The following is a 27,648-nucleotide window of genomic DNA, read 5'->3' as shown; positions in this document are numbered from 1 at the left end:
ACCCTCAAACAGCTCTAATGTAATAAGGCAAGATGATCAAGTCTCTAAGAATGGTTTCAACCAGAGTTGGCCACTCTAAAACTGTCAATGGCCTGCCCCCTCATCTCTGATAACCTGGTGCCAAGTATTGTGCTGGAAAGGCAGCATCAACCTGGGGTCCCCAGCAGGTGCGCGAGGATTCCTGCACATGCGCAGTGGTGGGCTTGAATGGCGTGGGAGACTACAACCCCCAGAGCGCCTCCGGCGGGCGCATGCGTGTTGGCGGCGGCGGCAGGGTCTGGCTGGACCCGAGCGGGACGGCTGGTGCAAGTGGGAGCCGAGGCGAGGCCATGGGCGGCCTGATGGTGGCCCGGGCTGCTCGCAGGGCTGTGCTGCTGCCCACCATGCTGACTTTCGGTGTGATCGTGGCATCGGGCGGGCTGCTGCTCATGATCCAGAAGGGTATGTTGGCCGAGGTGGACACATTGAGCGGCCGCACGTACGGAGCCCGGAGCCGGGGGAGCGGCGGAGCTCAATCCGGTGTCAACACAGAGGAGGACTGGAAGTGGAGCGAGGACCCTGACTACCAGGTGAGAACAGCCCTGGGTTCACTCATGGGAATGATTGATTGTTTACTACCCATAAACTGCTGGTTATTGTTACCAGCGTGGACTGCTGGTTATTGTTTTTTTTAGAAAATATTTTATTGAAGCATTTGTAATTTTCACAATTTAACACAGACATTTCTAAAACAACCGTGTTGGTCGACGCACAAAATACCCTCTAAAATAACAAACAATAAACCACGTACGCCACTTCTCCCGCCTCTATCCCCAATTACCCATTTACTAAATTCCCTGTCCTTATTTAACATTACCATGCCTCCTATTTCCTCCCCCCCCCCCCCTTTTTTTCTTTCCCCTTTTCCCCCCCTTACTGCTGACGTTCAGTTTTTGTGAAAGAAATCGATGAACGGCTGTCAACTCCGGGCGAATCCCTGTTTTGATCCTCTTAGAGCGAACTTGATTTTTTTCCAGACTGAGAAACTCTTCCATATCACTGACCCGCACTGCTGATTTCGGGGGCTCCGAGTCCCTCCATCTCAGCAAGATCCGTCTCTGGGCCACCAGGGAGGAGAAGCCCAGAATATCGTCCCCACCCCCTTTTGCCCCCAGATCTTCCGACATCCCAAATATTGCTCATTCTGGACTCTTGCGTTACCCTACCTTCCAGGACTTCCCACATAACATCTGCAAATCCCTGCCAGAATTCCCTCAGTTTTGGACATGCCCAAAACATATGAACATGGTTGGCCGGGCTACCCCCACACCGCCCACATCTGACCTCCACCTCCTCGAAGAACCTACTCATCCAAGCTACCGTCATGTGGGCCCTGTGGACTACCTTGAACTGAATCAAGCTAAGTCTAGCACAGGATGAGGATGCATTTACCCTTTTCAAGGCTTTCTCCCACAGTTAAGTTTCCAGCTCCCCTCCTAGCTCCTCTTCCCTCTTCCTCTCTCTGACAGGGGCCCCTTCTCACTCTAACAATTCCCTGTATATTTCTGAAACCTTCCCACCTCCAACCCCTGTTTTTGACAGCACTTTATCCTGTAGCCCCCTGAGGGGGAGGCGAGGAAAGCTTGGGACCTGTCTCCGTACAAAGTCCCGCACTTGAAGGTACCGAAACCTGTTCCCACCTGGCAAATCAAACTCCTCCCTAATGTTTCCAAGGTCGTGAAGCCCTCCTGGATGAATAGATCCCCAAACCTCTCAATTCTTGCCCGCTTCCATACCTTAAAGCCCCCATCCAGCCCCTCTGGGACAAACCGGTGATTGTCACAGATCGGTGACCACACTGACGCCCCCTCCAGTCACATATGCTGCCTCCATTGCCCCCACACCCTCAGGGCTGCCACCACCATAGGACTTGTGGAGTACTGAGCCGTCGAGAACGGCAGGGGCGCCGTCAGTAAAGCCTCCAGACTTGTACCGTTGCAGGATGCTGCCTCCGTCCGCTCCCAGACCGACCCCTCCCCCACTACCCAATTCCTGACCATCGATATGTTGGCAGCCCAGTAATAGTTAATAAAGCTCGAGAGGGCCAATCCCCCTTCCCTGCGGGCCCGTTCCAGGAATGTCCCCTTTATTCTCGGGGTTTTACCAGCCCATATAAACCTCGCTATTGCCACATTCATACTTCTTCTGAATAAAGCCTCTGGGACAAAAATCGGGAGACACTGAAAAAAGAAAAGCAGTCTCGGAAGGACAGTCATGTTCACCGTCTGAACCCTCCCCGCCAGCGTCCCACCTACAAAAATCCCTCTGCTGGTTATTGTTACCAGCGTGGACTGCTGGCCGTCGTTACCAGCGTGGACTGCTGGCCGTCGTTACCAGCGTGGACTGCTGGCCGTCGTTACCAGCGTGGACTGCTGGCCGTCGTTACCAGCGTGGACTGCTGGCCGTCGTTACCAGCGTGGACTGCTGGCCGTCGTTACCAGCGTGGACTGCTGGCCGTCGTTACCAGCGTGGACTGCTGGCCGTCGTTACCAGCGTGGACTGCTGGCCGTCGTTACCAGCGTGGACTGCTGGCCGTCGTTACCAGCGTGGACTGCTGGCCGTCGTTACCAGCGTGGACTGCTGGCCGTCGTTACCAGCGTGGACTGCTGGCCGTCGTTACCAGCGTGGACTGCTGGCCGTCGTTACCAGCGTGGACTGCTGGCCGTCGTTACCAGAGTGGACTGCTGGCCGTCGTTACCAGAGTGGACTGCTGGCCGTCGTTACCAGAGTGGACTGCTGGCCGTCGTTACCAGAGTGGACTGCTGGCCGTCGTTACCAGAGTGGACTGCTGGCCGTCGTTACCAGAGTGGACTGCTGGCCGTCGTTACCAGAGTGGACTGCTGGCCGTCGTTACCAGAGTGGACTGCTGGCCGTCGTTACCAGAGTGGACTGCTGGCCGTCGTTACCAGAGTGGACTGCTGGCCGTCGTTACCAGAGTGGACTGCTGGCCGTCGTTACCAGAGTGGACTGCTGGTTATTGTTACCAGCTGTGCCAGGGTAGAAGATCAATAGAGTCCTGGAGAAATCGGTCCCACTAATTAGCAGGAACAAACTAGCTCCTCTTGTCACACCATGGATGAAGAAAAAAATAAGGGGGTAATTGAAACCGAAGAAAAATGCATTCACAGACATCAAAGCAGGATGGCAGAAGCAATATTGAAAATTAGAAAGTAATCTGTTAGTAATGTGAAGGACAACAACAAAATTAAATGATCTTGGAATATGAAAGGAAATAGTGTTCTCCAGACATGTAAATTACAAAAGAAGTCTAAATAGGGCTACTAAGGACTGTGCAGGATAAACTCCTGGGCAAAGGTAGTAAAATGGTGGAAATATTCAAAACTATTTTACCCCTTTACCAGGGTGACGAGCATGCTGGACATTAAATAAAAATAGAAAATGCTGAGAAACTATGGAGAGTGAAACACAGTTTTAACATAGATTAACATAGAATTTACATTGCAGGAGGCCATTCGGCCCATCGAGACTGCACCGGCTCTTGGAAAGAGCACCCTACCCAAGGTCAACACCTCCACCCGATCCCCATAACCCAGTAATCCCACCCAACACTAAGGGCAATTTTGGACACTAAGGGCAATTTATCATGGCCAATCCACCTAACCTGCACATCTTTGGACTGTCTGAGGAAACCGGAGCACCTGGAGGAAACCCACGCAGACACGGGGAGGATGTGCAGACTCTGCACAGACAGTGACCCAAGCCGGAATCGAACCTGGGACCCTGGAACTGTGAAGCAATTGTGCTAGCCACATGCTACCGTGCTGCCCCACTAGTCTGCATGGCCCTTCCACAGGGAGGCAGCACAGTGGTTAGCACTGCTGCCTCACAACTCCAGGGACCCGGGTTCAATTCCAGTCTCGCGTGATTGTGTGGAGTTTGCACTTTCTCCCTGAGGATTCCCTCGAGGGTTTCCTGTGGGAGCTCCGTTTCCTCCCACAGTCCAAAGATGGGTGGCATGGTGGCACAGTGGTTAGCTCTGTCGCTTCACAGCTCCAGGGTCCCAGGTTCGATTCCCGGCTTGGGTCACTGTCTGTGCGGAGTCGGCACATTCTCCTCGTGTCTACGTGGGTTTCCTCCGGGTGCTCCGGTTTCCTCCCACAGTCCAAAGATGTGCAGGTTAGGTGGATTGGCTATGCTAAATTGCCCTTAGGGTCCAAAGGGGTTAGGTGGGGTTGCTGGGTTACAGGTATGGGGCAGAGGTGTGGGCTTAAGTGGGGTGCTCTTTCCAAGGGCCGGTTGAGACTCGATGGGCCGAAAGGCCTCCTTCTGCACTGTAAATTCTGTATCTTTGTGCAGGTTAGGTGGATTGGCCATGCTAAATTGCCCCTTATTGTCCAAAGTTTGGGTGGTGGCCACAGTATCAAACTTTGTTCTCTTGAATAAAAACATAGACAAGGACACAAGTGTTACCCAGAGAAAGTTTATCAATTTACTAGCCTCCTATCAGAGCCAGATTGAAATATTCCATTGAATTGTACTCAATATTCCAATTCTCATTTGCTGTTTTGATTTCCTGTCCCTATTGTCTTTCCTCGATCATTAATTCTATCCCAATCATGAGCCCTGGAGAAATTGTGCAATCCAATAAAATAACTTCATAACATCTTTAAAACAGAAATCAAACATTTCTATTTAATTCCAGGCAGTAACATCTTTGATTGCTTGTTCTTTGTATTAAATTACATCTTTTTTATGGTAACTTGCTAAATTACATTGCTTTTTCACATCCCAGAATTATCCCAAATTCAAATAAATGTTGTTGGCTTTCAGATTTCCATTAAAGTCCATTTCATCTCTTCTTCAAAAGAAGCTTTGTCCTTGTATCCATGGAAACCACCTAAACTGTGTGTATTGTGTTTTGCTCATCTTAAAATCCCTTCAAATGTCAGTTGTTTTTTCATAATCACCGTTTGTTCAACTATTGTCTAAAGAGTTCTTGGCTCTCCATTCACTCCGCTATAACCCGTCGACAAACAGGGTCACATTGGCCTCCTCTAACGGCTCTTCTCCTGCCCTGCACATCATGTACATGTTCTTTTCCTCAAATGTTCATATATCCCACTGAGTTTTTCTCATCCTTAACTACTGTAATCCACCCATTTAAGTACTAGACACTCTCCTGAGCCTTTCTAGTTTCTGAGACCATTTTCAATCTTCCAATGTTCAGAATCTGCACTAATCTGTGTGGATTTTATATATCCAGAAGCAACTTCTCGGCCTTTTGGCTAAGATCAAGTGTAATGTAGATTGAACCTTTGGTTCAGATCTGGTATGTCTCTCTTGTGGGGACCATGAATTGGATTCAATTTGAATTAGTTTTTTGGAGCAGGATTAGGGGTTCGCCCCTGACCCACACTCTGAGCCCAGGCTTTGTAACTCCGACAAAGTAAAAAAAAAACTGCTGATTGCTTGTTAGAGTAATAGGCCATGGGTTGCTTATAACTCCATGTTAGTGAGTCACTGTGGCAGTGTAGTAATTCCCATTATTATGGCCGTATATGTGGAAGGGAGCAAGTCAAATCTGGCAGTCCTAATGCCTCGCTGTTGCTAGGACTTGTTTAAGACTGGTGAATGTGACCTTGCACTCCTCCAACTATCCTGTTTTTAAAAAAATATATTTCATTCAAGATTTTTTGGCCAAACATAACAGTACACAGTTTTTCTTTTTAACAACAAAAAAGCAATATAAATAACACTGGCCAATTTTGAACAAATAAACAAATAATATATAAACAAAAACTAAATGGCAACTGCCTTATCAAAAATAGTTACTCTCCAAAGATACAATCCAACAGTCCAATATACATTACCTAAAACAAATGCCTATACATATACAATGACATCCCTAAGAGCCCGCCCGGGTCCTCCCCCCCCCCCCCCCCCCCCCCCCCCCCGGGTTGCTGCTGTTGCCTTCTTTCTCTTCCATTCCCTCTATCGTTCTGTGAGGTAGTTGACGAACGGTTGCCACCGCCTGGTGAACACTTGAGCCGAACCCCTTAATACGAACTTGATCCGTTCTAGCTTTATAAACCCTGCCATGTCATTTATCCAGGTCTCCACGCCCGGGGGTTTGGCTTCCTTCCACATAAGCAATATCCTGCGCCGGGCTACTAGGGACGCAAAGGCCAAAACATCAGCCCCTCTCACCTCCTGTACTCCCGGCTCTTCTGCGACCCCGAATATAGCCAACCCCCAGCTTGGCTCAACCCGGACCCCCACCACCTTCGAAAGCACCTTCGCCACCCCCACCCAGAACCCCTGTAGTGCCGGACATGACCAGAACATGTGGGTGTGATTTGCTGGGCTTCTCGAGCATCTCCCACACCTATCCTCTACCCCGAAAAATGTACTGAGCCGTGCTCCAGTCATATGCGCCCTCTGTAGAACCTTAAATTGTATCAAGCTTAGCCTGGCACACGAGGACGACGAGTTTATCCTACGTAGGGCCTCAGCCCATAGCCCCTCTTCGATCTCTTCCCCCAACTCTTCCTCCCATTTCCCTTTCAGCTCATCTATCATGATCTCCCCCTCGTCCCTCATTTCCCTATATATATCCAACACCCTACCATCCCCCACCCATGTCTCTGAGATCACTCTATCTTGCACCTCCTGCGTCGGAAGCTGCGGGAGTTCCCTCACCTGTTGCCTCGCAAACGCCCTCAGTTGCATATACCTAAACGCATTCCCTTGGGGCAACCCATACTTTTCCGTCAGCGCTCCCATACTTGCAAACGTCCCATCCAGGAACAGATCTCTCAGTTGTACTACCCCAGCTCTTTGCCATACTCCAAATCCCCCATCCATTCTCCCCGGAACAAACCTATGGTTATTTCTTATCGGGGACCGCACCGAGGCTCCCGTCCTTCCCCTATGCCGTCGCCACTGCCCCCAAATTTTTGGTGTTGCCACCACCACTGGGCTTGTGGTGTATTTCTTCGGTGAGAACGGCAACGGTGCCGTCACCATTGCTTGTAGGCTGGTCCCCTTGCAGGACGCCGGGAGGCACTGAAACACAAAGAGGAATCTTGGGAGAACCACCATTTTAACCGCCTGTACCCTATCTGCCAGTGACAGGGACACCATGTCCCATCTCTTGAAATCCTCCTCCATCTGTTCCACCAATCGTGTTAAATTAGGCTGGTGTAAGGTTCCCCAATTCTTGGCTATCTGAATCCCTAAGTACCGGAAATCTCTTGTTACCTTCCTCAGCGGTAAATCCTCTATTTCCCTGCTCTGCTCCCCCGGATGCACCACAAACAACTCACTTTTCCCCAGGTTCCATTTGTACCCCAAAAATCCCCAAACTCCCCAAGTATCCGCATTATCTCTGGCATCCCCTCCACCGGGTCCGCAACATACAACAACAAATCATCCGCATACAAAGATACCCGGTGTTCTTCTCCTCCCCTAAACATTCCCCTCCACTTCCTGGAACCCCTCAGTGCTATGGCCAGGGGCTCAATCGCCAATACAAACAGTAACGGAGACAGGGGACACCCCTGCCTCGTCCCTCTGTGAAGCCGGAAATAATCAGACCTCCGTCCATTCGTGACCACACTCGCCATCGGGGCCCTATACAGCAACTGTACCCATCCGATATACCCATCTCCAAAGCCAAATCTCCTCAGCACCTCCCACAGATAATCCCACTCCACTCTGTTGAATGCTTTCTCGGCATCCATCGCCACCACTATCTCCGCTTCCCCCTCTGGCGGGGGCATCATCATTACCCCTAGCAACCTCCGTATGTTCGTGTTCAGCTGTCTCCCCTTCACAAACCCGGTTTGGTCCTCATGGACCACCCCCGGGACACAGTCCTCTATCCTCGTCGCCATCACCGTGGCCAGAATCTTAGCATCCACGTTTAAAAGGGAAATGGGCCTATAGGACCCGCATTGCAGCGGGTCTTTTTCCTTCTTTAAAAGGAGCGATATCGTTGCCTCTGACATAGTCGGGGGCAGCTGCCCCCTTTCCCTGGCCTCATTAAAGGTTCTCGTCAAAAGCGGGGCCAGCAAGTCCGTGTACTTCCTATAAAATTCCACCGGGAATCCGTCTGGTCCCGGGGCCTTCCCCGCCTGCATGCTCCCAATCCCTTTCACTACCTCCTCCATCTCAGTCTGTGCTCCCAGTCCCGCCCTCTCCTGTTCCTCCACCTTAGGGAATTCCAGCTGATCCAGAAAGCACATCATTCTCTCCTTCCCTTCCGGGGGCTGAGCTTTATATAATCTTTTGTAGAATGCCTTGAACACCCCATTCACTCTCTCCGCTCCCCGCTCCATCTCTCCCTCCTCATCTCTCACCCCCCCTATCTCCCTCGCTGCTCCCCTCTCCCTCAGTTGGTGGGCCAACAACCGGTTCGCCTTCTCTCCATATTCGTACTGTACACCCTGTGCCCTCCTCCATTGTGCCTCTGCATTACCCGTAGTCAACAGGTCAAATTCTACCTGTAGCCTTTGTCTTTCCCTGTACAGTCCCTCCTCCGGTGCCTCCGCATATTGTCTGTCCACCCTCAAAAGTTCTTTCAGCAACCGCTCCCTTTCCCTACCCTCCTGCTTTCCTTTATGTGCCCTGATAGATATCAGCTCCCCTCTAACCACTGCCTTCAACGCCTCCCAGACCACTCCCACCTGAACCTCCCCATTGTCATTAAGCTCCAAGTACCTTTCACTACACCCCCTCACCCTTAAACACACCCCCTCACCCGCCAATAATCCCATGTCCATTCTCCAGGGTGGGTGCTGTTCTTTTTCCTCTCCTATCTCCAGGTCCACCCAACGTGGAGCGTGGTCCGAGATAGCTATGGCCGTGTACTCCGTCCCTGTCACCTTCGGGATCAATGCCCTTCCCAAAACAAAAAAGTCTATCCGTGAATGTACTTTATGAACATAGGAGAAAAACGAGAACTCCTTACTCCTAGGCCTGCTAAATCTCCAGGGGTCTACTCCTCCCATCTGCTCCATGAAGTCCTTGAGCACCCTAGCTGCAGTTGGCCTCCTCCCGGTCCTGGACCTCGATCTGTCCAGCCCTGGGTCCAGCATTGTATTGAAGTCTCCCCCCATTACCAACTTTCCCGCCTCTAGGTCCGGGATACGTCCCAACGCCTCATAAAATTTGCATCATCCCAGTTCGGGGCATATACGTTCACTAGAACCACCACCTCCCCTTGCAATCTACCGCTCACCATCACGTATCTACCCCTACTATCCGCCACTATGGCCCCTACTATCCGCCACTATGGTCTTTGCCTCAAACAGTACCCGTTTCCCCACTAATATAGCCACCCCCTTGTTCTTTGCATCTAAACCCGAATGAAACACCTGCCCCACCCATCCTTTGCGTAGTGTGACCTGGTCTATCAGTTTCAAATGTGTCTCCTGCAACATAACCACATCTGCCTTTAATTTCTTTAGGTGTGCGAGTACCCGTGCCCTTTTAATCGGCCCGTTCAGCCCTCTCACATTCCACGTGATCAGCCGGGTTGGGGGGCTCTTTACCTACCGCCCCCCCCCCCCTTGTCGACTAGCCATCCCCTATTTTAATCCAGCTCCTCTCCCGGTTCCCACGTACCCGTATATCCCCCTGACGGCGCCCTCCCGCCTCGACCACCCCACCCCGTACCAGCTCCCCCTTCTCCCCAGCAGCAGCAACCCAGTTAAACCCCCCCCCCCCCGCTAGATCCCTTTCTAGCGTAGTTGCACCCCCCATGTTGCGCCCAGAAGTCAGCAAACTCTGGCTGACCTCGGCTTCCCCCCGTGACCTCGGCCCCCACTGTGCGAGGCCCCCTCCTTCCCGCTTCCCGCCATGATTACCATAGCGTGGGAACAAAGCCCGCGTTTCCCACTTGGCCCCGCCCCTAATGACCGGCGCCCATAGTTCCTCATCCTCCCTTCCCCCCCCCCCCCCCACTCCCCCACAACATGGGGAAGAGAGAAAAGTTACTGGGTCGCAAGATTAACAACTTGAAAAATCATCCCCTCACCCCACGTAATCACCCCACCACTTTGTCCCAAACGTTCTTTTTCTTGCCCGCCTATTCCAGCTTCTCGTCCACAATAAATGTCCACGCTTCTTCTGCCGTCTCAAAGTAGTGGTGCTTCCCTTGGTGTGTGACCCACAATCTTGCCGGCTGCAACATTCCGAATTTGACTTTCCTTTTGTGAAGCACCGCCTTAGCCCGATTAAAACTTGCCCTCCTTCTCGCCACCTCCGCACTCCAATCTTGATATACGCGGATCACCGCGTTCTCCCACCTACTGCTCCGAGTTTTCTTCGCCCATCTGAGGACTATCTCTCTGTCGTTATAGCGGAGAAATCTCACCACTATGGCTCGAGGTATTTCTCCAGCCCTCGGTCTTCGCGTCATAACTCGATAAGCTCCCTCCACCTCCAACGGGCCCGTCGGGGCCTCCGATCCCATTAACGAGTGAAGCATCGTGCTCACATATGCCCCAACGTCCGCCCCTTCTGCGCCTTCGGGAAGACCAAGAATCCTTAAATTCTTCCTCCTCGCATTATTCTCCAGCACCTCCAGCCTTTCCACACACCTTTTGTGTTGTGCCTCGTGCATCTCTGTCTTCACCACCAGGCCCTGTATTTCGTCTTCATTTTCAGCGGCCTTTGCCTTCACGACCCGAAGCTCCTGCTCCTGGGTCTTTTGCTCCTCCTTTAGCCCTTCAATTGCCTGTAATATCGGGGCCAGCAGCTCCTTCTTCATCTCCTTTTTCAGTTCTTCCACACAGCGCCGCAGGAACTCTTGTTGGTCAGGGCCCCATAGTAAACGGCCACCTTCCGACGCCATCTTGCTTTGTGCTTGCCTTCCTTGCCGCTGCTCTAGAGGATCCTCCGCAATCCGGCCGCTTTCCTTTCCTTTTTCCATCCGTATCCAGGGGGGATTCCCTTCTGGTTTACCGCACAGCGTTTTTAGCCGTTAAAATTGCCGTTGGGGCTCCTATTAAGAGCCCAAAAGTCCGTTCCACTGGGAGCTGCCGAAACGTGCGACTTAGTTGGTCATCGCCGCACCCGGAAGTCTCCTGTCTTTTTTAACTTCTTACTATATACCTGCCCCCTCCCTATGACGTGAATTTTAAATCGGGCCGACTTGCTGCAATATTGAAAGTCGACAAATAGATTCCCAAATTCTTGAAGCTACTGCAAATCTTGTTCCACTTGCAGTTACCGGTAAAGCAAAACACAAAAGATCTCTTCTGCTTGGGGCAAAATGGGTTAATTAATCTGAACATATCTGACAATTCAAACTTAAAATTTTGTAATTTCCAATTCCTGTAAAAATGTAAATACATCTTCAGTTGTTTGCAGACAAGAGTAAATTTTCTGCTAGTTTGAAAAGGGATGGAGTAAAAGTTCTCAACTGGATCACCGTTCTTTTGTTTTAATCTAACAAGAACCATGATCAGGGATTCATTTTATTGAACAATTTCTCCTTGCGCCTTTTTTTTTCGTTGTGTCAGGAATAACTCTTCGAACCTGACAAGTTTTAACACCAGATCAATCCAACACAGGCCATAATCATTTCAAATATCCCAAATCCCAATCAACCCCCTTGAATTAAAATAATCTCATTCTTACACGTATGAATTTGTATTTCAGACTAAAATTCCCACGTTTATCAAAAATATCCTGGAATCGCGCTTCTGACCAGAAAAACATAACCCCTGGTTGATAACCTTTGAAAATAAAGTTTTGTTGATTTACTTCCCTTTGTTAGCTCTTTGACTTGAATCACTTAAACTATGATCTCAAAACTCACAATATCAGACAGAAAACATTAAAGCTTGAAAGGACAACACAAATATAATTCATACACAAGCAGTGGGACATACAACCATGATCAAAATGAATTACTTAAGCGATCTTGTCAGTCTGTTGTAAACTTCCATCTGTAATTAAAAACACCGGACAAGATTAATTCCCCAGAAAGATGAACATTAGCACGTGGTCCCAGGTTCGATTCCTGGCTTGGGTCACTATCTGTGCGGAGTCTGCACGTTCTCCACGTTCTGCGTGGGTTTCCTCCGGATGCTCCAATTTCCTCCCACAAGTCCCGAAAGACGTGCTATTAGATAATTTGGACATTCTGAATTCTCCCACTGTGTACCTGAACAGGCACTGGAATGTGGTGACTAGGGGCTTTTCACAGAAACTTCATTGCAGTGTTAATGTAAGCCTACTTGTGACAATAAAAACATTATTATTATACATTGCCTAAAACAATGGTAACACAAATATATGAACATCAACATAAAACAAACTGAACACACTGCTGAGTTGGACAGTTGCCAACATTAACCATCAGGCATTATGGCAAAAGAGGACTATGACTAACATTAAACAAGCAAACAGAGAAAACTGCAGCTCTTTGTAGAATGACTTTCATGTGAACCAGAGAATAACAACATCACTGAAAACATCCTTGTTTTTGGAACATGAAGAACAGGCTCGAATGATGTCTAGAATGATGTCTGTGGAGTCTGCACGTTCTTCCCGTGTCTGTGTGGGTTTCCTCCGGGTGCTCCGGTTTCCTCCCACAGTCCAAAGACGTGCAGGTTAGGTGGATTGGCCATGATAAATTACCCTTAGTGACCAAAAAAGATTAGGAGAGGTTATTGGGTTATGGGAATAGGGTGGAAGTGCGGGTTTGGGTTGGTGCAGACTCTATGGGCCAAATGGCCTCCTTCTGCACTGTATGTTCTATGCTCTAGAATGTTAGGATGTTTAACGGAAACCTTATGAAATACAATACCACTGAGATTTCATCACCGATAACTCCGGGGATCAACCATTGCACAATCAGACCAGGGTTTCAATGCTCACCAGCACGCACCCTTCAGAGCAAACCTGACCAGTTTTTCTCTTAATAGGGTAGTATAACTTTGATTCAAGTCGTGAGTCTTGAAACTTATGTAACTGTTTAAATGAAAAACTTATATTAATTCAAGTGGTAGTGAGTATTCAATTCTGTCTGCACTTGTCAGTTGAGGCTAACAGAGACACCAACAACACAGATTCTCACTGCTTGTTCGACCTTCTCTTGCGGCTACAGATTATTAAAGAGACAGAGCACTGCAAGCTCACAATTTCTTGTTTAAAATAATAAATAAGATCCTCCATTCTCTTTCATTATTTATTTGATTTTTTTTGGGTCCATTTCAGCCAATTTTGAACAGCTGATTTCATAGGCATCATAGGCAAATTCTTTGTTAAATTCAAATCCCAAAAGCATTCTTACCCAAACATATTAACACCTGCAAAATCTTTGTTCTCTATCTGGGGGCGATTATAATACAATAAAATTCTCACATTTGTTCCAAATTCCTCTAGAGCATGCTTAAAATAACCACCTTAACTGGTGTCATTGAGTTCCCATAATCCCCAAATAAATCATAGATCAAATAATTATGATATATAATCATACATGCAGGTTTCTGGACAATTTAAAAACAAATCAATTACCTGCTGAAATAGTTAACTTTTCTGCTCCAAATTTTTTTCCCCTAGACCCTTTTTTTCCTTTCAACTGAATTCAATTTTGTTACTTAACCAAGGTTGAAAAAGCTTTTTTAAAAATTCAAATGTCTGAAAGTTCAGATTGGATTTCTGCCAAACTGGAAGTTTATATCTGACCTTGACTCAGAACTGAATTCACCGATTGTTTAACACAAACTTATATTTTGGGAGGAATCAGGGGTGACCTGCACCGCAGCAGCAAGGAGAACTGCCATCCCAGATATCCCTGAAAGAGCTTGTTTGAACTTTACAGCCCTTTTTATTTCTACAGCACAGCTGAGTGTTTGTTGGAATTCACCCTGTTTCTACATTTTACCAAACCTTTGGGCAAAAAAAAAGGCACAGTTGTAAACTTAAGTTCTACCTTTTCGGATTTAGCTTTTCCTGACTCTGACATGTGTATTTTCTTTCACTATTCCCAGTCAGGAGACGAGGCAGTATCTAATAGTGACAGAAAATCTATAGTAAAGGAAAATCTAGACAATTTGTGCGAATTCGGGATGTCCCCCTTGCAGGAAACCTCACCACTCTGTACTTCCATTCCCTCGCACCCACTTGGGAGGATCTTCACAGAGTGTACTTCGCTCCCTCCCTTTCTCTAGGACAGAGCTTCACAGAATGTACTTGACTCCCTCCACTGCCCTAGAGAGTGGCTTCACAGAATTTACTTCACCCTCTTTGGATCTCTAGAGAGATGTGCATCTCTCTCACTCTCTTAATCTAGTCTGGTTTACTCTGAGCCGGATCCGCCCGTTTGTCGGCTAAGGTATTCATTAACACCCAGTCAGGAGTATAATCAATGATAATACTCACCAAACTGAGGTCCTGTCCTTCATAGAATCACTACAGTGCTGAAGGAGGCAATTTGGCCCATTAGTCTGCACTGACCCTCTGAAAGAGTACCCTACCTAGGCCCATTCGTCCACCCTAACCCAATAACCCTACCTATCTTTTTTTGTGACACGAAGGGGCAATTTAGCATTAGCAATCCACTTAAACCTGCACATCTTCAGTATTGGGGGGTGAAACCAGAGCACCCGAAGGAAACCCACGCAGGCACAGGGAGGATGTGCAAATTCCACACAGTCACCCAAGGTCGGAATCGAACCTGGGTCCTTGGTGCTGTGAGGCAGCGGTGCTGTGAGGCAGCAGTGCTCTTCAGTGCCACCGTGCTGCCTAACCCTAATTCCTTGCACATAGCCAGGGCATTCATCTGCTACCAAACTGTTGTGAAGAAAAGTACAGCCATTCGGTTTTAGTGTATTTCACTCTTCCACTCATGAGAAATCAGATGAAGGCTCTTGGAGTAAAAACATTAGTTCTTTATTACAAGCTGGAGCAGTGTCTATTGGCATTCCAAATTGGGATGCTAAAGATCACAGATTCAAGGGTAGTATTGGCAGTTATACTTCAAGATTCGATTACAAGAAATTAGCATATACCAATCATTTGTTACTAGTTATCTATGTCCAATCAGGACAATTGATTAAGGTTACATCATGCATCGTACATAAGAATAAGTATCCAATCACATCAGAGGTCCGCATGCTTCATTAAACTATTCAATCATTACACCTCTTGTCATTACTATTTTAGATTTGTAACTCCTTGATGAAATTAATTAGTCGAGAACGGTTAGAAGTTGACAACCTAAATGTTTTTTATAGTCTGGCCAGATTTGAGCCCGTTTCATTTTGCAAAATCCTCTTCAAATCTTGTGTACTGACCCGGATATTACAACTATGCAAAATCATGAGCATTAACTCTTACCGAGCTCCTGGATAATTGAAAGGCAGTTAATGGTTGTGAGGTTCAAACATTTTTCGCTTCAAACTTTTGGTTGGAACAGGCAAAAAAAAAAAAGATCCAATCCAAATTTACAGCCTTAAGGATCACATTCCTCAACCCAAGGAATTTCCCAATGTACATTTCAACTGTAAATGTGAACATTTTGATGGTTATTTTATCAAAACCATTCCTGACTAACAATATTTTTATTAATTGGAAAGCAAGCTTCTCAACTTCAGTTGAAATAAACTGAAATGACTGTTAATATTCAAGAGTAAGCCTAGCCTGTTTGAGTCACACTCCCTGCTGATTTCATAAGAAAAATTAAAATACAAGATATAATTCAGCATCTTAAACTTTTAAACATAGTATGTTTTGAAAATGAGCTGTTGTGTTCTAAGGTGCACTGTCCAAATTCTAAAGCTTTGTATTATCTTTATTGGTAATTAATATGGCCCTAAGGAAGGTCAGGGGAAGCCATTTTTTCCGTAGTATTTCCCTGCAATTAAACATAGGTTGGGCAGCATGATGGCACAGTGGGTTATCCCTGCTGCCTCATGGCGCCGAGGTCCCAGGTTCGATCCCGGCTCTGGGTCGCTGTCCGTGTGGAGTTTGCACATTCTCCCCGTGTTTGCGTGGGTTTCGCCCCCACAACCCAAAAGATGCGCAGGCTAGGTGGATTGGTCATGCTAAATTGCCCCTTAATTGGAAAAAATGAATTGGGTACTCTAAATTTATTTTTAAAAAAAATAAACATAGGTTAGAGTGCTAATTTAAGGGCATCATCTTCGTATCGTAGTTCATTCTGAATTCCTGCTTTATGCAGGATAATGAGGAATCAGTGTTAATGGGGCTGCCACTAAACTGACTAATTTACCTACAAGTATAAGACCATAAGACATTGGAGCGGAAGTAAGGCCATTCGGCCCATCGAGTCCACTCCACCATTCAATCATGGCTGATTTCAACTCCATTTACCCGCTCTCTCTCCATAGCCCTTAATTCCTCGAGAAATCAAGAATTTATCAACTTCTGTCTTAAAGACACTCAACGTCCCGGCCTCCACCGCCCTCTGTGGCAATGAATTCCACAGACCCACCACTCTCTAGCTGAAGAAATTTCTCCTCATCTCTGTTCTAAAGTGACTCCTTTTATTCTAAGGCTGTGCCCCCGGGCCGTAGTCTCCCCTGCTAATGGAAACAACTTCCCTACATCCACCCTATCTAAGCCATTCATTATCTTGTAAGTTTCTATTAGATCTCCCCTCAACCTCCTAAACTCCAATGAATATAATCCCAGGATCCTCAGACGTTCATCGTATGTTAGGCCTACCATTCCTGGGATCATCCGTGTGAATCTCCGCTGGACCCGCTCCAGTGCCAGTATGTCCTTCCTGAGGTGTGGGGCCCAAAATTGCTCACATAGGTTTTGTCCAACAGAATAACCAGGTAATTAAATTTACTATTTAAAAATAAAAATCTCTTATTTTCCCTGATTTGTCTGCTGAATTACATCAGCTCATCGGCTGAACCTGCACAAACATAAGTCTTTTAAATATTAATCTGAAAAGCAGAAGAGCAGTAAGGTCTTTTGTATCTAACTGATGTTGGATGAAGGATTGATGTCGGCCAGCACATCATGAGAACTCCCCAACTCTTTTAAATAATGCCACTTGAGGGGAAAAACAGGACCTCTAGTTGATGTCTTATCTAAAAGACGAGACCTATGAGTGCATAGTACAGTCCTTCGGTGCAGCACCTAATTTGTCAGCCTAGCTGTGCTCTGCTCTTTCCCAAGTTTAGCCTGAACTTTCTGACTCGGGGGTGAAAGAGGTAGTATCGAGCCACGGTTTAAGGAGTGAAGTATTTCATACTGTGGTAACTTTCTCTTCTAGCATTTGCCTGATAAACTTACCCATGTGAAGGGGACATTTATGTTATATGTTACTAATTGCTCCAATGTTTTCCACCCCATTTTCCAGATTATTCAAGAGATTCGGAACAGGACTCTTCAGAGTGTATGCAAACATAAAACTATGCCACATAGTATTTTGGATTTAACGTCAGCCCAGCGACGGAATTTACTGAAACACATCCTGGTCAATGATGAATATAAGTTTTTGTATTGTTATGTCCCCAAAGTTGCATGTTCTAACTGGAAACGTGTTATTAAAGTTCTGAACGGTGTGCTGGACAGTGTGCATGTGCATATAAAAATGGACCACAAGAATGACTTGGTCTTCCTCGGAGACTTAAAAAACAGTGAAATTAAATACAGGTTGAAACATTACTATAAATTTTTGTTTGTTCGAGATCCAATGGAGCGATTGTTGTCAGCTTACAGAAACAAGTTTGGAGAAATTGAGGCATACCAGCGAAGGTATGGAATGGAGATAGTGAGAAGGTATAGGAAAAATGTGGGACAGTCAAGGGGAGATGATGTTACTTTTACAGAATTTCTGCAGTACTTGGTGGATGAAGATGTGGAAACAATGAATGAACATTGGATGCCAATTTACAATCTGTGCCAGCCATGTGCTGTGACTTACGACTACATTGGCTCTTATGAACGGTTACAAAGCGATGCACGCCATATACTCCAAAGTGTTGGGGCCCCACGTAGTGTTGAGTTTCCCCAAAGGCAGGCATGGTATAAACCTATCACTAAGGAGACATTGCATTACTACCTATGTAAAGTGCCACAAGGACTTCTGAATGAACTTTTACCAAAATATATTCTAGATTTTTCATTATATGCGTATCCTTTCCCAAATGTTACAGATAAATATTGCAGACATTGAAGGGCTTTGTAATCTAAGCTGTGCGGGCGGAAAATCTTTTTCCTATTTATATTCTAAATATGAAAGGGTCATTGGCATTACAAAAATATTATACAATTTCGTTTTTGCGATGTCATTGTATACATGTACAACACTGGGATTATTAACTCCATGGAGTGGTGACAGTCCCTGCCTCCAGCACAAAACATTTTGAAACTTAAGTTTGCCTTATCACAGGTTGGTTTTGAGAAGTCCACATTGAATTTTGTGGGTTATTGCCCAGAACTAACATTACTGTCGATAACTGTTTTTATCTTCAAAGTCTTTGCTTCAGGTGGTCTAAAGTAGCAGCAAATTCTTTGCACTTTTTGAACATTTACTACTTACCCTGTATTGACACATCGTCGATTTAATTTTCTTTATTTTGTTTGCTCTTCAAATATATTTCCACCTATTCTTTTAGCAATTGAATATTCTGCAGTTACTTATTGGTTTACTTGACATTTGCCATAAGGTAGTACTCATTACAATTTCCTATTGTATATTAACTAATGCTACCCATTCTCAAAATCTGAACAGAATAGCAGCGCCATTAATATTACAATTAAGTAAGTTTTTTCCAGGTCATTGTCTTCCTTTTATAAGTCTCCGACCACGAATCAGCGACATTTCTAGGCCCCTGGTTTTTAATTCTGCAACATGATAAAAGTTTTAATGATACAATGGAGAATTGGCTGTTATTGACCACGTGTGTGTGAGATATATATATATATTTTTTTGTATATGTACAGTGCAATAGGCCCTTGACGCTCTTTGCTTATGCTGCCCTCTAATGAAGTGATTGCATGGAACACATCTTGCTCTTATAAAATGGTGGTAAGCTGGTATGATTTGAGTGGAATTCAGTTAATTGGAAATAAATGGGGCTGATGGTAACAATTTTTATAATGCATATATTTTTTATGGAGATATTTCAGGTTAAATAAAATATTACCACTCATTAGTTTTGTTTTCTTTATTTGCTAACAGTGACTGGTGTGGGGGCAGCACAGCGCAGTGGTTAGCATTGCTGCCTCACGGCGCTGAGGTCCCAGGTTCGATCCCGGCTCTGGGTCACTGTCCGTGTGGAGTTTGCACATTCTCCCCGTGTTTGTGTGGGTTTCACTCCCACAACCCAAAGATGTGCAGGATAGGTGGATTGGTCACGTTAAATTGCCCCATTACTGGAAAAATGAATTATGTACTCTAAGTGACTGGTGTGTGTTGCTCTGTTACATTTCGTCAAATGCCTGGTTTGAAAATATCTGATGATCTAGATGAGTTGCCAGGATTCAGTTGGCTGCACTTCACTGCTGCCACCAGGTTGTAATGTTTTCATAATACTGGCTAGAGCAGTTACAAACTGGTGCCAATCCTCACCTTTATTTATAATGCCTAAACAAAGCATAAGTTCAAACAGAAAAGTTATTTTAACTGAGCATTGATTTTATTTTAAAAGATATTTTACTCCAAACATAAACAATAACAACACCACACTCCAAAACAGAATTAAAAGTTTGAACATTTTTTCCCCTTTTTAGTTTCTTCCCCCGGCCCTGGAAGATGTCACCTGGGAGGTGATTGGTAGCTGCTTGTTTATATCTTGGGGGAAAGAGTAAGAAGGTAGGAGGGAGAGGATATGACCACCAATGTCCACTAACAAGCAGTTTTAGAAATATTGGTGATAGCAGCTGAAGGTAAAAACATGGAAAAAATACTGAAACTATTTCCAAAGATTTTGGGGATGGGGGCAGGGAAAGGGGGAGAAACCTGAATATTAGAAGTAGGCCAGTCAGAGGTGTAGCCATCTGGGATGGTCACTTACAAAGGATCCCGGGAAATATGACCACCTGCAAAGGACCATGGAAAATATGGTCAACCCAGGACTCAGACGCTCAGAGCTTATGTATATTGGCAACTCGGATAACTAGACGCTATTGAAAACCCCAGCTACTTTGCATTCTAATGGCCCATTTCCCCAGAACAAAAGACCTGTACTCAGGTAACAGATACAGAACCAGACTCATCAGCGCCACTCCCTTTGCTCAGGGAGCCCAAAAAACCAAGGTCAATGACCGCTCAGGACACGCCCTGCCATCAAGGCACCCGCCCTGCCGAATTATTGGGTCCAAAGCTAAGGACCGTCCAAAAGAGCGCAAAACCCCAGAAGGATAATGAGAGACACTGCCATGTGTTCAGTCTCTCCCGGCCTATGCCCAACCAATTGCAGCATTACGACCAGAAGACCAGTTCAAGACCAACGATCGCTACCAGACGAATGAACCCAGCAGAAACGAAGTCACTACTCCAGACCCAGCCACACAAGATCCGAACAAAGGCCTTGTTCCTCTGCATAAAGCTGGGTGCCTGAAGTTCAGGTTGTTGTAGTGTTAGGTGTAATTTAGCTTGTGTTTTATGTTGCATGTCGAAGTAATTCTTGTGTGTAAATAAACTATCATTGAACTTGAACTAACTGGTTGGTCTTTGATTGATATCCGGTAAAACCTTGTGGTGGTATCATTTGAGACCTGGCGACTCTGAAAAGCAATATCATCATTAATAACTGTCATATCAGTATCCAGTTAAAAAGAGCAAAAGAGGTGATGCCAGGAAGAACCTGTTTACACAGGTGAGTGAAATCTGGAACACTTGGATTGAAGATGATCACAAATCTAGGATTGATGAAATGAAATGAACTTGCTTGTCACAAGTAGGCTTCAAATGAAGTTACTGTGAAAAGCCCCGAGTCGCCACATTCCGGCACCTGTTCGGGGAGGCTGGTATGGGAATTGAACCGAGCTGCTGGCCTGCTTTAAAAGCCAGCTCTTTGGCCCTGTGCTAAACCAGACCCTGTTGGTTTAAAAGTTTAATGATGAATTTATTGGACACAATCAATGGATACAGACACAAGGTGGTTTAGTGGAGTTAAGATCCAAAGCAGCTATGGATTATTGCTGTTCACGATATATATATATAAATGACTTGGATGAGGGAATCGAATGTAACATTTCCACATAATACAGAATCAAAGGATCTACATGCACTTTTGTATGAGGGTTACACCTGTTAGTGGGTGATTAGATTTGGAACAATACAATCCTTTTGACTTTACATCCTCCTCACAATTCCACCCAGTTTTGTAACGTCAGCTGACGTTACAAAACTGGGACTGGGTGGAATTGTGAGGAGGATGTAAAGTCAAAAGGATTGTATTGTTCCAAATCTAATCACCCACTAACAGGTGTAACCCTCATACAAAAGTGCATGTAGATCCTTTGATTCTGTATAACTAAACTAAACTGCAAACCCCTACACTGGTTTCATGAACTTAGGTCATCCTTCTCTACTTTGCAAATGAATTAAGAGAGCCACTCTTCCTTCCTAAATGTCATGTACCCTTCAAAACTGGGACTGGGTGGAATTGTGAGGAGGATGCAAGGAAGCTTCAAGGTGATTTAGACAAGTTTAGTGAGTGGGCAAACACATGGCAAAAAGGTCAGTGATAGGTGAGAGCCCAGGAGATTTGACAAAATGTCATGGACACAGGACAAAGGCAGTTTTAATGATATGTTAAAACCAAGTGGCCTGAAGGTCATATGGCAGGACGTGTTAATAGCAGAACAAGTGTCAATGCTCTCAGAAAGTAAAAGATAAGGGACTGGATTCTCTGCCGCTCATAGTGGAGTTCCCAATATGGCAAGGTCCAGTGTTGACCTGAACCAGGATCTGTGGGCCTCCTGATGGTGGCAAAATTAAGATTTGAATTGACCCATTTGCATCCTATTAACGGGCTGGGCACCGGGTTCTCTAAGCTGGTGTGATTCTTTGGGCCAGGATTCACGTTGGTGAGAATTGGTGCAGGTATTTTCCAGCATGACCCTGGTGCGGTGGACCAAAGGGGCAACTCTTAAGGGATGCAAATCCTGTCCACTACCGCCTGGAAGCGCTGGAGAACGCTTCAGACACAAAGTGAAATTTTCACTGCTTTAAAACTCACCTGCACAATACACCTACTGGCTCAGGCAGAGAATGCATCTCCAAATTCCTAGAAAACAAAACCCCCCTCAGATCTTTGATCTGCAAGGCTTTCATTCACATTAATGGGAATTAGTTTTACTTGGTTGTGATTGACAGCTTGCACATAGCCAGTTGCCTGGATTGTTTAATTCCACTTCGCTTCACGCTTCCCTGTACCCTGCTGTGAAACTATCTGCAATGTTTATAAACATTGATGGACAGCTCTTGGACCACATTGAAAGCAGTTAAGTGCTTTTTGCAGAGAGAAAAGAGGAAGTGAGAGCAAGTGTGTAACATGTGGTTTACAATCATGAGCATTTAAAAGGTGGGCTAGGTAAAATATTCTTACACAATCAGTTATGGTTGGTACAGTAACAGTGACTAAAGTCAAAAGGATTGGATTGTTCCAAATCTAATCACCCACTAACAGATGTAACCCTCATACAAAAGTGCATGTAGATCCTTTGATTCTATTATAACTAAACCAAACTGCAAACTCCTACACTGGCTTCATGAACTTAAGTCATCCCTCTCTACTGTGCAAATTAATTAAGAGAGCCACTCTTCCTTCCTAAATGTCATGTCCCCTTCAATATTCAGGCCCCAACCTATGTCGTCTACAATGCCTATCAGATTGTACTCATGTATTTCTGTCAGTGCTGTAAGTTCAACTGTTTCGTTTCTCAGATACAGAGCCCTTAGTTTTGTCTTTTTATTATTTTTGTAACCTCTAGCATTATGATTTACTCTTCTTTGTACCGTGTCCCTTCTTGTCCCATTCTGTTTTATCATTTCCCACATTCATTTAATACATCTTACCAAAATTGTTCCCTTATTCCACTATTTAGTTCTACTAAATATCATTTAAAATAGTAAAAGCCCATGTTTTGTAGCGTGTCTCGGAAGAGACGGAACCTCTGCCCATGCTACAGGACAAATGCTTCATTCATTAGGAGTTCCAACATCCTTGGTTCATAGAATCATAGAATTTACAATGCAGGAGGTGGCCATTCGACCCATTGAACCTGTGCCCTTGGAAAGAGCACTAAGCCCACACCTCCACCCTATCCCCGTCACCCCATCTAACCTTTTTGAACACTAAGGGCAATTTAGCATAGCCAATCCACCTAACCTGCACATCTTTGGATTGTAGGAGGAAATCGGAGCACCCGGAGGAAACCCACGCAGACATGGGGAGAACGTGCAGACCCCGCACAGACAATGACCCAAGCCAGGAATTGAACCTGGGACCCTGGAGCTGTGAAGCAACAGTGCGAACCACTGTCCTACCATACCGGTTCATTTGAGAGCTGGTATGATATTAAGGTCTGATACCATAAATGCATCACTGCAGTGGGATTCAGGTCAGGCAAGTGCCCTGGACTACCAAAGACAGATTTATTTTGTTGATAATTTCTGTAATGATCACTTTTCATAAGTGGCAGAAAGGACATGGCTGGAGGGGCCTGGGCATTGTGCATTAGCAAAGAGATTGAGTGAGAGAATGAACAAAGTAAAACTGAAGTTAACAGTTACAAGTATACACCACCATTACCTTCGTAAATGTATTAAACAAATTCAGGACTGACTTGCTCAAATAGTATATGAATCTCAATTTTTATTAAATTTCTTATAGATACTAGATTAATTACAATTGGCAAAAAACTCTTTGGCATGCATTCAGTATTAATAAAACTATAAACATCTAAAATTGCTTTTCATAAAGAATATACTCAATACTTTTATATGGTACAACATTTAGAATAGTAAATACGTTTTACTGGTATGCATCAAGAAAACAATTGCTTATAAGTTAACTTGTACCATTATCACAAATATCAGTGTAATTACATCAAACAGCTGTACAAGATTTAAAACACCTGTATTATACAACATCAGGTCTAAATTAAACGTGGTAATCAGCAATGTGGATATAAGATTAGATTTTAATAATGAAAAAAACTATCAGCTTTTAAATCAGTGACTTCTATTTCAGTTATTTCATTCAAATGAGATCTCTCTGGCACATGGAATTATTAGCAAAACATACTTTATCAAGAAATGTAATATTGCAATTTAAACAATTATATATTCATGAATTACTGTCAAGAAATCAATATTAATTTCTCAATAGTATATGTTGAAACATTAATTGTATCCATCCCAAGAAGCTACTTTGAATTTATTAAACAAGTTGTAAGCTTATTTCACTATAGTTATGCCTCACGAAAAGTTTCAAAATGGTGAAACCTGGTTTACATAGTACGATTAAATGTGAGATGGTAGAACAATGACAGTTATTAGTAATAAGACGTGATTTGGGAGCAAAAATACTTGTCACAGATACTGAGAGCAAACATATCAATAAATAATTTACATACAAAATTGAAAACCTAATTCAATATAAAAATATCTTTGCAGAGTAAACTTTTCTTCACAAACATTGACAGCAGAGTACAGATATTTACAGCACAAGATGGGCATTAGAGTAGTGCCCCATTTTGTTGGTGTCTATTTAGGAAAGTCGTGGAAAAAAATAAAAATTTATAACACCATATTCAGAATCAATAATTCAGTACATTTTAATTCACATAGCTCAAGGAGTGTTATTTCCTAGATTATCTTGCGACTTTAACAAAGCAGAAAAAACCCTTCTCTTTTATGGCTCATCTGGCATTATGTTAATGTAGTCTTTTGGATCCAGTGAAATATGTTCGGGTAAGCAAATATGTATGAATGTGAATGTGTCCAATGAAAATTTTAAAACAAAATCTATTTAAAAATGGATCAATGGCAGTCCACAATTGTAATGCTGCGCAGTCATTTGAGAGTTCAAAAGGGACCAGAAATCTTGCTGCTTTTGTGACATACATTATAGAAAAGAATGTGATTGGGTTGATAATAAGCTTGATAATATTTTTAATAAGAAGTGTATTGTAGGATGTTAAACCTAGGTAAATACAGGCTAGATATCTGAACAAAAGGGGCAAATGCTGATCTTTTTAATAAAACTAAAATGTTAAACAAGTTGACAAATGTCTAGAGTAGGACATCGACCAATCAAAGAATTGAGTTATCACAGTCTACTCCATGACTTAAAATGTAATACAACAATTTGTCTTGAACTTAAATTTCCTTCATTCCAAAATGCTCTTTTGTTGACACCTGTGGCTCCATTTGTGAAACTGACTTGAGTGAAGTATACTTCTTAAAGTAAACTTCCAAAACTGGTAAGAGAAAAATAGTCAAGAATACTTATTAAAAATATATCAACCAATTACAAATTATATGAGGTTGTTGTAAAGGAACATAGGAATTAGGAGATGTAGGCAATTCAGCCCTTCGAGCATGCTCCGCCATTCAATCAGATCCTGGCTGATCACTTCCTGGTTTCATATCCATCTCCTTACCTGATCCCCATAACCTGTTTTAAAAATCATAAATATATCTATCTCCTTCTCGAAACCATTTAATGATTCAGATTCCACTGCACTATAGGGCAGCAAGTTCCACAAATTCACCACCCTCTGAGAGAAGTAGTTCCTCTTCATCACAGTTTTAAATCTACCGCCTCTCAACTTATATCTCAATTTATATTCCCCCACAAGGGGGAAATTTGGTCTATGTTTACTTTATGAATCCCTTTTGGTATTTTATGTCACCAATGCTGTTTGTGTTGGAAAAAACAGATTCTTGATTTTTATGTACCGCAACAAATGGCTTCCATTGAGTCTTCAATATACACTTCAGCATCCCAGCTCCATAAAGCACTCTATCCCTACTCAACACCACAGCGTCATCTTCCCAAGATCATTTAAATAATCATTTTAGATTTGAACTGGTAATCATTGAGGCACTCTGTCAGTAGGATGCCAAAGGCATGTATCCTATTTTTGGGGCTCTTTCCTCCACATTAACAGCTCTGTATATTATCTATTATTGGGACAGGAGGCAGACAATCTATGACACTGTCCTGCTGACTAAGATTTGAAACGCCCTGAGAATTACTTTAAATGTGTCCTGAAAACAGTGCTGGGAAAGAAAAAAGCTAATTAAACAATGAAGGTTAATAAAATGAATTCCTTGTCAGGTATAGAGAAGAGAAACCTGCAAGACCACAAACCTGGAGTTAGCTTCTTGGGGGCAACGTAAAGATGTCCTGCCCTTGTTATCAAGAGTAGAAAGCTACACAGTAAATAAGCAACTGTGTTGATTGATTTACAGGTCATTAGGAGGGACAGTGGAGCTGTGTGGTGATTGACACCAGAAGGGTTGAGTCCTGTTAACTTGTTCAATCAGCGTCAGATGAAATTTTCAAGAGCATATTCAATAGATTTTTGTTCAGTAAAAATATCACAGGATATGGAGCAAAGGAAGTCAAATGAAACCAAGGTAACCTGTCAATCATTATCTAACTGAATGCCAGAACAGATTTGAAGGGCTTAGTGGTCTATTTCTCTTCCATGTAAGATGATGTGTTTGACGCAAGTCTTCTGTCCTTAATCCTTTGCTTAGTTTTTGAGTAATTTTTGTAGTTATCTTTGTAGTACAAGGTGTTGGAGTTCTTTATCTGTGAGGGTACCTCTGTACAATAGGAAAGTGCACCTCCAGCAGAGGAAAAGCCACAGAAAGAAGTGTCTCACTTAAATATATAAATTTCCTTAAGCTTGAGGGATGTGATATTTCAGTCAGGTAGTTCAGATAATGGTATCAATATGGAAAGTGAATTAATCAAGGAGCAAAGATCTCAGGGGAAACTTATAGCACCTCAATAGGGTATTGAACCCAGTGTTCTTCTAGAGGTTAACAAGTATGGTCTAGCAATGACACTTTTCTTCACCTTTGCTGTGGGGAAGTACCTGGTCTCTACTCAGGACCTCTCAATAAATGTGTGAAAATCTTGCAATACAATAAAAAGAATTAAGACTAGACTGAACTGCACCATCTATTTTGATTCAATGGCATTTTGCATATACCACTTGACTGTTAAGATTTTATTTAGGGATTATAAATTACTCACTTGTCATTTAACAGTCAGTAGAACATTCTGATACTTTTTTAGGGGAGCACATATCCCGGCAATGGGAAACAGGACTCACTGATGTTCTGAGTGGGGACAAGGAACAGATGGTAGTCGAAAGGCCATGGCGACGCATCTCCTGAATTGCACGCTCTCTGTGGAAGGAATAATTAAAAAGATAAAAAAAGGCTTTATTTCTACAATCTGGAAGCTGACAACCTTCAGTGACTTTTTTAATGTACATAACAGCACATGCTCAAAATGATTGTTATAGCACAAGTCGTGTTCTGTCAAAATGACAACTTAAACTGTGCTTATAACTAAAAGATTATGAGCAGCTTTGCAAAATTGGTAATTTTTCCAGTCACCCAAAACAACCTGTATTCTATATGTTGGATTATCTGGTAAAGTAGATATTACA

At 44.2% G+C, this 27,648-nt stretch overlaps 2 protein-coding genes across 5 annotated transcripts in view; one reads left to right on the top strand and one right to left on the bottom strand.

Moving 5' to 3' along the window:
- Positions 1–236: 236 nt before the first annotated feature.
- LOC140408918 (carbohydrate sulfotransferase 14-like) lies at positions 237–18,337 on the top strand. The gene is made up of 2 exons (XM_072496807.1): positions 237–569; positions 17,354–18,337. The coding sequence occupies exons 1-2, from the start codon at positions 252–254 to the stop codon at positions 18,170–18,172; spliced, it is 1,137 nt and encodes a 378-aa protein (XP_072352908.1). The 5' UTR covers positions 237–251; the 3' UTR covers positions 18,173–18,337.
- Positions 18,338–23,805: 5,468 nt separating this feature from the next.
- cep135 (centrosomal protein 135) overlaps positions 23,806–27,648 on the bottom strand; it is a 215,817-nt gene continuing 211,974 nt past the window's right edge. For all 4 annotated transcript variants that reach the window (XM_072496794.1, XM_072496792.1, XM_072496793.1 and 1 more), the window contains 2 exons: positions 27,228–27,382; positions 23,806–25,434 (listed from right to left, as the gene is read on the bottom strand). In XM_072496794.1, the coding sequence (XP_072352895.1) occupies positions 27,235–27,382 (148 nt within the window). In that variant the 3' untranslated portion in view covers positions 23,806–25,434; positions 27,228–27,234. The remainder of the gene's footprint in view (positions 25,435–27,227; positions 27,383–27,648) is intronic.

The sequence above is a fragment of the Scyliorhinus torazame genome, chromosome 3 (genome assembly GCF_047496885.1).
Source record: "Scyliorhinus torazame isolate Kashiwa2021f chromosome 3, sScyTor2.1, whole genome shotgun sequence".
Taxonomy (NCBI): Eukaryota; Metazoa; Chordata; class Chondrichthyes; order Carcharhiniformes; family Scyliorhinidae; genus Scyliorhinus; species Scyliorhinus torazame.
The sequence above is the reverse complement of the archived record's forward strand: the minus strand, read 5'-3'. Positions and strand labels throughout refer to the sequence as shown.

Bases quoted from the DNA above. Each gene is read 5' to 3' on its own strand.
- LOC140408918 (XM_072496807.1), top strand. From the start codon at position 252: ATGCGTGTTGGCGGCGGCGGCAGGGTCTGGCTGGACCCGAGCGGGACG. The intron at 570-17,353 runs GTGAGAACAGCC...CCCATTTTCCAG, and splicing joins GCGAGGACCCTGACTACCAG to ATTATTCAAGAGATTCGGAA.